Source organism: Myxine glutinosa, chromosome 10, assembly GCF_964187855.1.
Source record: "Myxine glutinosa chromosome 10, kmMyxGlut1.1, whole genome shotgun sequence".
Taxonomy (NCBI): Eukaryota; Metazoa; Chordata; class Myxini; order Myxiniformes; family Myxinidae; genus Myxine; species Myxine glutinosa.
In genome coordinates, this window is record NC_136270.1 from 28,121,239 (window position 1) to 28,134,090 (window position 12,852).

Consider the following 12,852-nt stretch of genomic DNA (forward strand, 5'->3'; position numbering starts at 1 on the left):
ATATCTCCGAAAGTTCTGAACATAAAAAATTGAGACATGGCTCATTGTAAAGAACTCTCCATGGGGAATAAAATATGTTAATGATGATGTCATCGGTCACGTGGTTCGCCCGCCATCTTGGAAAAACGGCAAAACTTTGCACCACTATATCTCCAAAAGTGCTGAACAGAAAAAATTGAGACATGGCTCATTGTAAAGAACTCTACATGGGGAATAAAAGATGTTAATGATGACGTCATTGGTCAAGTGGTTCGGCCGCCATATTTGTTCTAAATGGCCGATAAAAAAGTACATTCCGGCAAGTCCTCGGTCTCTGACCGATTTTTCATCTGTCTGTCTGTCTGTTTGTCTGTCTGTTTGCAGCACTACGTCTACACCATTGCACACGTATTTGTCTTGCCCTGGAAGAGACTGTGCCCAATTTTTAACTTTCGACAAGTACAAAACTTCATCCAATCAAGATGCAATTTCTTGAGTGACATGAGGGCATAAACTGGAGGAGAAAAAAATAATAATAATGACGTCATCGGTCACGTGGTCCGGCCGCCATCTTGGAAAAACCGAAAAACTTTGCACCTCTATATCTCCGAAAGTGCTGAACAGAAAAAATTGAGACATGGCTCATTGTAAAGAACTCTCCATGGGGAATAAAATATGTTGATGATGTCATCAGTCACGTGGTTCGGCCGCCATCTTGGAAAAACCGAAAAACTTTGCACCTCCATATCTCCGAAAGTGCTGAATAGAAAAAATTGAGACATGGCTCATTGTGAAGAACTCTCCACGTGGAATAACATCTGTTAATGATGATGTCATAGGTGCCTCTATTATGACGTCATTTGACAAGTGCAAAACTTCATCTGATCAAGATAAAATTTATTGAGCATAATCTCGGGATAAATTGGTGGAGAAAAAAAAATAATGATGTCATCGGTCACGTGGTTCGGCCGCCATATTGGTTTTAACACAAAAGCCTTGAGAACCACTGAAAATACATCCTGGTGAGGGTTTGCAATCTCTGATGGCTCTTTCTTGTTGCCATTGTATCATTGACGCTTCCTCGTTTGACTCCAAGCCATTGTTGCACTTCACCAAATGAAGCGTTCTGTCTCGGTGCTTTTAAAATAACATGGGAAGGTAAACGATATGCCAATCTATTCTTTAGTACACATTGGATTGCCAGCAGTTTGAGACGTTTGTGCGAATTGGCAGCTTGTTTTCTCATGCGTTGACAATGGGTGCTGCTTCACTTTTTGCTGATGAGAAAGTCGTGAAACAGCAGCAGTTTCCCGAAACCAATTTAACTTTTTCTTGCTTTGCTCACTGTTTGCAATGACGAGTTTTGTGTAAATTATTTGAATTATTTGCTGATTTTCCACTGTGCTCTTTTATATGTGCATTAAGTGTTGTTTTCCTAATGACAGGCTGGGTAGATGCATGGTCTTCCATGTTCGTTGCATGCAATGTGTCGCTGGTGCTGTTTTCTTTGTAACTGCTGCTGGTGTCGAGTTTGTTTTTATACTTCTGGAAAAGTTGTTTTCATCTCCATCAAATATCTGTTGATTTGTTTGCATGATGTCTGTAGCCTGCTTGATGTTCAGCGAATATAAATCGCAATGTAATTAAAAATTGATTCAGAATAATGCATCTAATTTGCTTTTGTTAGAGCGAGATTTAAATTACGTAGTCAAATGGAAAATTAGTGCCTTCAGAAAGTATTCACACCCTTTGACTTTTTCTATGAATACTTTCAGAAAGTACTGTAAAAAATGAAATTTATACCTACTGCCTGACCAAAAAAGGCGACGCCTTGAAGAGCGATTCACCTGTTGTTTTAATGATGGTTTCAACATATTGTGGAATGCATTCCACACTTTAATTTGATCCCCTTATGATTCGTTCAAATTTTCTCATCGGCAATCGCTGAGAGCAAGGAATTGTGATCTTAAGTCATATTGATGAGGGATTTGCATACAGTTGACGTACTACCCATAAGCTCATAATGCGTAGCTCCACAAAGGGAATAAGAACGGCACTCGGTGGAGCGTATACCTCCGCCAGGCCTAACAGTTTGTTAACTCAACTGGACTATGTCCAGCTGAGTTTTTGTCGACACCCAGTGTCCGTCGTCTGTCTGTCTGTCTGTCTCTGTCGTCAGTAAACAATTCGATGTCTACGCTATAAAAGTCACAAATATTGATGAAGTTTGATGAAATTTGTTAGGCAGCATCTTTAACACATAAACTAGTTTGGGATTGCATTTGGGCGTTGCAAGCCCAAAAATGGTCGCGGCAGGGCGGCCACATTGAAAAATTAATTTTTGTCAATCTGGTACTTTCTAATGTAGCTAGAAGGCTGAAACTTGGTTTGTAGACAGTATGTAACAAACCTCAACACAATAAATTCAAATCTGAAATCTGAGAAAAGTAATTGTAGTTTTACTTTTCATGCCTCACTTAAAACTCAATTTTTTCTCGTTTCCTGTTTAAACATGAGATACCTTCAACGTTACTGTATCTCTTTCGCACATAAAACTATATAGTTTGTGGTTCTATTATGCATATTCTAACCATATTGATATAGACCAGTTGAGTTCAGGTTCCCTGGAACCTCTAGTTTTGTATCCCACTGATAGGCCGGATCTGGATCCGGACATGAACCAACATCTAATCGGCTTGTTCTTGTCACAAAATTGATTCATCCACCATTTTTTTTCATAACTCGTCCACAGCTTTAAAAAATATGTTATATATTCCTTTTCACCCGATCTCTCAATGGTAAAGAATTACTTTAAAATTTTTGGTGTCTGGATCCAAATCTTCACGAAAATCTAATCATTTCGTCCTTGTCACATACCCAACCTCTCAACCAAATTTCACCCAAATCCGTCCATAACTTTTTGAGATATCCTGTTCACACAGACAAACAAATGAGCAGACAGACTGGTGAAAATATAACCTCTGTCCATCGTCAGTGGCAGAGGTAACAAGTTGCCTTTGTTATTTGATAAGGATCACTGAAGCATGGCTGTGAGATGGCACATTCCGTTGTTCATGCTTCTGGCTCTGATACAAGTTTCTTATTTTGTGATATTGACCAATATTTACCATTCAAAAGGGACATTCAGACTGATTTGAGATTTGTTGATGTAGAAACTGGTTTGCTTCGAGTGAGAGCTGGCTGGTTGTACATGTACCATTTTCCTTCATGCAAAGTCAATGAGATCCTTTTGCTTCCTCGTGAATGTTGAATACAGTAGTTGCAAACAAATCCCACAGCCGGTGCAGAATTTGTATTATAGACTGCATGACATTTTGCAAAGTTGGATGTGCCAGCATGTAATCCAATCCATTTTATTTCTACTCTTTAGATTTTGGGTGGAGTGGGGGCACGTGATTGTTGAAAACCAAACACGTGATTGTTGTTGTGATTTATTTGTGACATCATGGGACACAAATGAGGTGCAAACCTCTGTCAAAGAAAAATGCCAAATGATTACAAGTCCATTGTATTGTGAAGGTTTTCACATTGGGAACCAATGGGGAAGTAACAATCTCAATACCAGGTATGCCCACCTCCAGCAGCAATCGATGCATTGACCATATCGGCACACAAATCTGAGCCTGGGGAATGGCATTCCATGCTCAAATCAGCTCCTGTTCCAACTCATTGGTTCACGAGTTATCAAGTGACCACTATATTCGTCATGGGTGTGCGTCTGTCTGTCTGTCTGTCCACAGCATAACTACCCAATGATATCATCTGATCTTGATGAAACTTGGGTGGGAGGTTGATATCATGATCTAGTTGTGTCCTGCCTAGAGTGGGAGTATTGCGTCTATTGTGGGCGGAGCCACACCCGAAACAGATGTATTTTTCGGGGGTAATCGAGTTCAAGCTACATCTTCTCTGAGGGAGCTGGTGGAATCTGACAGGGGTTTCATTATTTGGTTAGGCCAATGTCATGCGTCTAGCCCCACAGAGCTCGATTTTTCATTTTTGCCCCAAGGTCAAGGTCACAAGGTCACAAAATTTAGAAAAGTCGATTTTTGATGGTTTTATTACATTGTTCGCTTCCTGATTGGGTGAAATGTCGTACATGATCTTATATTATCACATACATCATGAAATACAAGTTTTCCAACAAATTTCAGAATATTCGACCTTTGACCTTTGAAGATCACAAAGGTCAAATTTTCAAAGTTGTCGGAATCGAACCGAATTTTCAGTATTCTGTAGCTAACTAACCTCATAACATTGCTCATTGAGCATTGTCATTGAATACCGCTCGCTCGTGAACCATCGTCGTCTCCTAACTTGTCGAGGGTCTGTTGCTGTCTTGGCAAGGTTCAAATACGACGATCGTTGATCATTGATATCCTGAAGATGTTCAATTTGATTTAAATGTGGTGAGAGGTCAGGTCAGGGTGTCTTGACATTAACGTTGGCATGGACAATAACGTTCCTTGTTCGAATGGCCCTGTTCGTCAGAGCATTGTCATGCATCAAAATGATTCCTGGAACAATACATGTTGTGAGAAGATCTCTTTCGTGTCTTGATTTGCCTTCAGATTGCGATGGATATGGATCAACTTCGTGCCAAAGGTTTCAGCAATACCATCCCACATCATGACACTTCCACGTCCAAAATTTGCGGATTCCTTGATAGACTGGGGTATATTGCTCACTGCATCTTCTGTCGACCCATGCATGGACGTCATGACTTTCAAGGAAAAACCTGGATTGATCACGGAACAGAACACTTGCCGTGTCCATGGGATGCTGATTTGACCACTGCAAGCGTGCTTGTACGTGCAAATCTTGTATGCTGACACAGGATGATGGGCATAGATCCCTGCTTCATGGAGATGCCTCAATACGATTTTGACACTTATCCTGCAAGGTCCATGGAGTGTTTGTAGTGCGCTGGGCAGTTTGAAACCGATTGTGTAGATGGGTTGTACGAATGTGTCCGTCCTGAGCGGGAGTAGTTATTCTGAGACGTCCACTTCTTAGCATATCTCTTGTTGATCCAGTGGCTTGATAACGTCTTTTGAGGTCATAAATAGTTACTCTTCACATTAAAGACTATTGCAACATGAATTATGGGAATACCATGTTTGAAGGTGTCCAATGATTTGATTCTTCTCATTTTCTGGCATGTGGCATTGTAATGAATTATTACACCATGCACGCAAAGCGTAAAGTGGGGTTAAACAATTGGTTCATGTATGTCCATGTCTCCATCCGTTTTTCCACAAACGTCAGTTTATGATGTTGGAAAAACTTGATTTCATTTGAATGTTGTATTTTGACCAACAACAACAACAACATGCATTTTAAGGCCATTTTCCCTGCTAGAGCGGGGGTTAGCCTTGCGGTCCCCATGACAATCTTCTCCATCTTGCCCTATTTTCTGCATCTCTCCTTGTTAACCCCCTTGCCCGCATTTCTTCTTCCACCATCTTTAGCCAAGTCTTTCTCGGTCTTCCCCGTCTTCTACTTCCTTCTACATTCATTTCCATCACTCTTCTCAACCAGTCACTTTCATCCTTCCTCAACACACTGTATTTTGACCATTAATCAGAAAACGTACCTGTAGTTTGGCAGTACTTTGGCTCTGAATTTGTCCCAATCGCACATGCACAGATCAGGTGAGAATTTTTTTTTTTTACTTTGTTTGCCTAACTGGCAGTCAAGCAAAATTGAAAACTATTCCAAACAGGAAACTTACTGTCTTTAAGGACATCATAAAGGACACATACAACAGGCATGAAGCACTAATGTGATGTGTTAAATAAAGTGGTGTGATAGCCACTCCGTTAATGGTGGTAAACTTCCGGATTTTTTTTTTTATACGATCTTTACAATCGTTATTTAATTTGAATTTAATTATTTGCTTGAACATTGTAGAACACAAATCACCTTCTTGTCACTTACAAGAACCTCTAGTTTTGCAGTAATTGGCCATGATAATTAAGGTGGTGTTCAATTAAAGCCTAGTGTTGGCTTTGCAGTTCGGGTGCAGGCTTGGGATGCTAGGATCCTGAGTTTGAATCCCGGTCAATCGTTGCATTAACGCCAGGGGGGTTGACTCAGCCTGTCATCCTTCTGAGTTCGGCAAATTGAGTACCAGCTTGGTGGGATGAGCCATTCGGGTATCCTGTGTTGGAGTGGCGACCCGTCCAGGATTGTGCCCAATAGCCAAGGAAACCGCTTCTGCGGCCCTATGTATCGTTTGGTGCAAAAAGGAATGCCATCACAAGACTGCTTTAATCGTGCTAAACTTCAGGAATTTTGTTTTTCCAAGTGCCCTTTAAAATCATTATTTTATTAAAATGGAAACTGTATATTTTTCAACATTGTGTGTGGTAAAGTGTTCCATGATCTCTCTAGTTATAGAATGTCAGCAGTTTTTTTTTGTATGATCCACACACTGGTGTCTCAGAAGTACTGTTTGAAATTTGTTCAGAATGCCTCGTATCATCTCTAAAAACATAAGGGTGCACGATTTGCCATTAATTAGCCCACTTGGGTTTTCCCAAAAACTCACTGAAGGCACCAGAATTCTCCTTGGAGTAGCTCAGTTTACAGAAGCATAAATCGAAAAACTTAACACTGCTGGTTTCACCTGGATTTTGAATGTGCAAACTTTCATTGTCTCGTCTTCATTAGGCTACAGTTGTACGCTGTCGTGTGATCGGTACTTTGAAATGGAGTTGGATCCTGTTGGCGAGGCATAAATGTGTTCACACTCGTTAAAACATTGCAATTGTTTTTTTCAAGCGTTGTATTTTTCTGTCCCCATCACACCCCACTCCCACTCCCTTCACCTTTCCTTCAGAGTGGCACATCACCACAACCAGCAGTTCCCATTGAAAGGATGATAGACCCACTAAGTCTCCTCGTCTCACCTTCCATGCCGAACATCTCCCTGGGGCGTCCAGCCAATGTGAGTTTTACCACATACTCTGTCCAGAAAACCTTTCGCTATGTTTTCTTTTCTGGAAGGATGTACCTAAATCCAAGTGATTATCATGAAAAATAAACTTGTTTTGTCACTTGTACTTTTGACTTCTCAGTCATTTTCCTTCACAGCTGAAATATCAAATGTGCACTGCATGTTACTTTCACCAGTTAATACATGATCATATAAATTAATTAATATTTTTGATATTGAGGATACAGGAGTGCATTGACATTGGCAGGAATGGTACGTAGCTTATGTATGGATGGGTAATTGTATGCGTGTGTTGTGATAGTGATGTCTGTCAGAGAGTCTTGTCAAAAGGGGAATGAGCTGCTGGTATTTCATTCCTCGCCATAATATCTTTCCCAGCAATCAATAAAATGGAACACTTTGGTGATGTCCAAATGTGTCTGCTCCAGTGTACTTTTTCCCACTCTTTATTCAACCCTCCCCCTCCCACTCAGAAATTGGGTTAACATCATAGACTGATCGTTGCAATTGATTGGATGTGGATGAAGCACAGGCATAAAGGGCCAAATGGCCTCCAAGTGACAGAGTTCCTTGTATTTACTTGGCAAACTACTTCTTCCTACAAAACAATATCTGTGTTTAAAAGGAAGTATTAGAAAGAAAAAAAAATCCGCAAGTTAAAAAAAAAATTGTTGAATGCTGACATTGATAAACATCCATGAATGTTGGGTTGTGCCAACCACGCACAGCAACAGCCATCACCAGTTAGTTTGAACAATGAGTCATGAGCAAAGCCCCTTATTGGAATGCACCAGACAGTATTTGTTCTGAGATGGTGTCACCACTTGTTGCAGGACAGGATCATTTCCACGACACTTAGTCTTGCTTCCAACGGATCTGTGCCAAAATGGTTTCGTCTCCTGACATTGTGAAAGCCTTTACTTTACTGGCTGTTGTGTGTCTATGGTAATGCTTATAAAATAGCAATGTGCTGCTGATACATATGCACCTCAAATTTCTGAGGGGGTTTTTCCCCCCAAGAAGGCGTTTTGCCATAACTATATTGGTTTCACCCAAGCAGCTTACACATGTTCACTCGAGGAGGCCGATCGCCATTTTTGCACATTTTCTTTTTTGCATATCTCCTGAATTTTCCCAAGATGTACTCTGAGGCCAACCTGTCATGGCAACGTTGGTGTTTATTCCATTTAAAATCAAATATGATGGACTTAAAGGTTATTTTAAAGGCTGAGAAACGTTCCAAACATTAAAGATATTATTTTTTCTATTCCTTGCAATGCAGTCAGTTGGTTTACACAGAGGAAGACAGAACAGGGCATGACGGTCCCCTTTTCAGGGAATGGGGTGAAAATGGGTTTTGGTAGATGATTGGGAGAAATCTTTGTGGAAGAAAAGGTGGGGGGGAGGGTACTTTGTTAACTTTAGCCATTTTTATTTGGTATGTGGATATAGCACTGCAATACAGCAACAACACAAAAGGTTGCTGCAGCCCATAGCAAATCGTGACTAGTCACATTCTAGTGACCAATTCCTATTTCATTGCAACGAACATCAAAGTCATAAAAGAGTGATCCATCATACTAGCGCAGCAAGTGCCATTGGGGCAAGGAAGAGACGACTTTCTGCACCAAGTTCGGAATCTTCCAATAATTCGTGCAGAGCAAGGTGATGTGCTCTCGTGAGATTCTTCGTCCTCCTGTTTTGAAATGTGGAAAATTGAGAAACTGTTGTAGTCTACACAATAAATGGAGAATTGTATATCCAGCGAGAAGATTGGATCATACATGCCCTGTATAGTTGGCATTATTACAGGGATAGCTATGTCGCAGGTGTGTCATTTGTAGTCCTCATTTATTCTGGCAGTAAAGGTGCATTAGGTTGACCACTGGTTCTATTCGATCTTGGCCGAGTTATACCAAAGACACAAAAAATGATGTTACTTTCTTTCTTGACACTCAGTATTTTGACAATATAGTGAGGACAAACCATTTTTGGCTGCCATGGGGAGGAGGAAATTTCTTATTTAATTGCCCTGCTGATTGCAGAGAGTAAAGAGGTATTTCTGGTACCCAGCGTGCCCTGGGAAGTTGCGCCACTTCCCCCAAGGTCATTGGCTGTTTGTCCAAAGTCAAGTCCAGTGTTCTCGTGTATTGTCCACATGAGTGTGCATTTGGGTGGCACTAAAAACCGAATGTTTCATAATTTTAGGTCTTATGGTCTGGTTTTGTTTGATCCCATGAGAAAACACTCTTGGTAAATTTTCAGTGATCAAATCATATTTAGAGGTTGCTCATGGCCTCTAAAGTTTCTCTACTGGCGTGGTCAACTCAACACCGCGGTCTAACTCACTCCGCGCTCCCTAATAATAATAATACTTATTATTATAATAATAATAATTATTATAATAATAATAACAGTAATAGTAATAGGGTACGTTTTTCTTTTTTTCTTTTTCATCTTCACCCATTAAAGCCCACTGGCAATAATAGTTGCCAGTGAATTATGTTCATATTTTAGAAGTTTATGAATTATTAATGTTCAGATTATTTTTGTCTATGTTGCAGTTTGTTATGTAATATGTATGGACATAATAATGTAATTATAATATTATTATATAATTGTATGTAATTATACAATTTTGTATTGTATGCTCACCACAACAAGCCATGTTGCGGTGAGCAACCCCTAAATATTATACGATTTGCATAAAATGTTACGTGTGTGATTTCTACAATAAATGGAACCACTTTGAATGGTAAGACCATCATTTTCATGTTTGAAATTTTACCCCTATTTTAATGCCACCCTCACGCATGATTTGTCGCAGCTCCATGAGCCTTTGACCCTGTTAAAATAAAATTTTGCTCTGTCAATTTGAGCAGATGGGAGATAATCTGCTTATTCATGTCCTTGGTACATGGAGTACAGGAATGCATCCTCCTGTGTTTTGTTTAGCTGTTGCCAAACGGTTTTGATGGATTTGGGCATCTGCGTTCTGCTGTTTTTATTTTTGGTTTTTTTCTTGCACAGGTTTTTTATTTATTTAAATAAATGCCAGGCTTCAAGTACTCAAAAGTTGATGTTTCTTTGAGACAAATGGCTCGACTCGAGACTTGGGAGGCTGATAGTTCTTCATTCTTGCGATTTGAGTTATTCTTGTTTTGCTGCATGCAGTTTGCGAAATGGTTAAACTGCGTGAAGAACCAAAAGGACTTTTCACATACGCTATTTGAATCACAAATGCTTATGCGAGCCTCGACTTGGTATACCAAAAACAAATGTTAATTGAAGTGTTGAACCTTAAAATGATCCTGTACTGTTGATTGTTGGTATTGTGCAGTGTTTAATGTGTACATTAAATGTAGTGGAATACATGCTATTTTTACCAAGGATTTTCTCTCTATTCTCAGCTTATTTACTTATTTGCTCCTTGTGATGGCCTTTGCAAACTCCATCTTTATATTTATCTTGTGATTTAATTGCTTTCAGGGTTCTACTGGTGAAACGGAGCCACTGCTGCTGGCTGCAGGTCATGACAAACTTGAGAACATGAGCAATCCAGGAAATCTTGGTTTTGCTCTGCAATGTACATTCCCACCAACCTCTGACTGTGATGGAGTTTGCACCCCAAGCCAAGCTACTTTGCTGCATCAGCACCTCATTCTGGAACAGCACCGTCAAGCCCTCTCCGGTGAGACTTCAGTTCCTCTAGGCTTCACCTTCAAAATATTTCCAGTAGATCTTGGTGCTTGAGTGCACGTGCATATGAAGTGAACATTAAAAGATTGAATTAAGATTTATATGTGGATGAACTTTAAAGCTTTCTTTACTTGGTCATTCCAGCATGACCATTTCTATTTCCTCTGGTAAAGGATCTGCAGAACTTTTTACTTGAACGAGTTCCCAACAAATTGAGATCAGGACGGGTCATTGTGGCTTGAGGTCTTTATGGGTTCTTCAATTTTATATTTTTCTTTGTGTACAAGTAGATTCAAAATGTTTTTTTAAAATTTGTTTCATCACATGACTGAATGAATGAAAATGAATGATCGTTTTAAGGCCATTTTCCCCGCTAGAGCAGGGGTTAGCCTTGCGGGCCCCATGACAATCATGGTTCCCTGTTTGAGGCAATGTTTTTATGGCCGGATGCCCTTCCTGACGCCAACCCTTGGTTACGCTCTTACGATGCGCAGGGATACGGTGTACCTATTCTAAACTGGGGTACACACCGGGATCATTCATCCCAGCAAGCTGGTACTCAATTTGCCGACCTCGGAAGGATGACAGGCTGAGTCAACCCCCCTGGCGTTAATTCAGCGATCGACCGGGATTCGAACCCAGGATCCTAGGATCCCAAGCCGGCACCCTGACCGCTAAGCCAACACCAGGCTTTCATCACATGACTAATCATTTGATATTCCAGATTTATATTGAAAGCTGAATTTCAGTTTCATTTTCTCCATGAAAGTTTTTCGAGATGTCCATTGATTTGAGTGAGGCAGTTAAGGGTTTGTGGATTTGAGGGACTGACTGTACTTTGTAAATACAATGACATTCAACCACTTTTTCACTCTTTAATGGCAATTGTCAATGCATCGTGAAGAGGGAGGTGTTGGGTTCTTACATATTTGATTTGTTACTCAATGTATATCGTCTTTTTGCATTATAAATATTTGTAACTAGCTTAAGCACCCGGCGTTGCCTGGAGAAATTCAATGAAATATATATTTAAATATTTCCTGCATGAGGATCACAAAACATTACTCGATCACTCTCGGGGAAAACCCAGGCAGTGAATAAGCAACATACCCCCTCTAGGCTGAACAGTTTGTTTTATATGCCACCGATAGTTTGGATCTGGATCTGGACTTGAACAAAAAAAATCTCATCGCTTGTTCTTATCGCCAAACCAACTCATCCACCTATTTTTGTCATAGTCCGTCCACAACTTTTTGAAATATCATGCCGAAGGTGAATGGAGGTTGTTTTCACTCTTGTCTGTCTCTGTCAGTTTGACTGTGAACAGGATATCTCAAAAAGTTGTGGACATTTTTCGACGAAATTTGGTGGAGGTTGAATGTGTGCCAAGGACGAAATGATTGGATTTTGGTGAAGATCCGGATCCGAATCCGATAATTTTTTAAGTGATTCTTCACCATTGAGTGATAGAGTAAAACTAATATGTGGCATGATATCTCAAAAAGTTGTGGACGACTTATGACAAAACTAAGTGGATGCATTGGTTAGGTGACAAGTACAAGCCGATTCGATTTTGGTTCAGGTCCGAATCCAGATCCGGCACCCAGTGGGATACAAAATGTAAACTAATCAGCCTGGTAGAGGTATGTTCTCTACCAAGTTCCACTCCAGTTAATCAAGCAATTAATCCCTTTCCATGTGTTGTTATTATGTCCAACTGTTGCCTCACTATCTCGATTTTGTAAGGGAAAAAAAAATTGACATCTTGATCATCGTATCATTGCTCAGCTGTCAAGATATCGAGTCCCATCGAAGAGCTGAATGACAGACTAACAAATGTATAACGATTGACGTGTCGTGTGAGATGAGTGAAAGAGGTCATTTCTTTATTTTCTTTACAGTCTTAATATGTAACTTGGACTTAACCGAGTAGTGATTCCACAGACGGAAGAGCAAACCGGGAGCAATATTGGATTTTAAAATAAAACATTGTTACATGCCGACTTGACTGAACATGCACCGACGGTTAATCATACACTTGACAAGAGGCCGGATAAGAGCAATGCCATAGAAATAACAAAGCAGCTTGTGAACATCATTAAGACCATTCATAAATCTGGTCGATGCCCTTTGAAAAATGAAACTTGGTGCTTCAGATATGAGGCTTTTAAATTTAATTGAGATTTCCAAAT

At 40.1% G+C, this 12,852-nt stretch overlaps 1 protein-coding gene across 1 annotated transcript in view; it reads left to right on the forward strand.

Annotated features, from left to right (window-relative positions):
• The window catches only part of LOC137434320 (histone deacetylase 5), a 280,361-nt gene that overhangs the window by 164,779 nt on the left and 102,730 nt on the right, over positions 1-12,852 (forward strand). The window contains exons 8-9 of the mRNA XM_078785493.1: positions 6,845-6,952; positions 10,451-10,652. Coding sequence (XP_078641619.1) covers positions 6,845-6,952; positions 10,451-10,652 — 310 coding nt within the window. The remainder of the gene's footprint in view (positions 1-6,844; positions 6,953-10,450; positions 10,653-12,852) is intronic.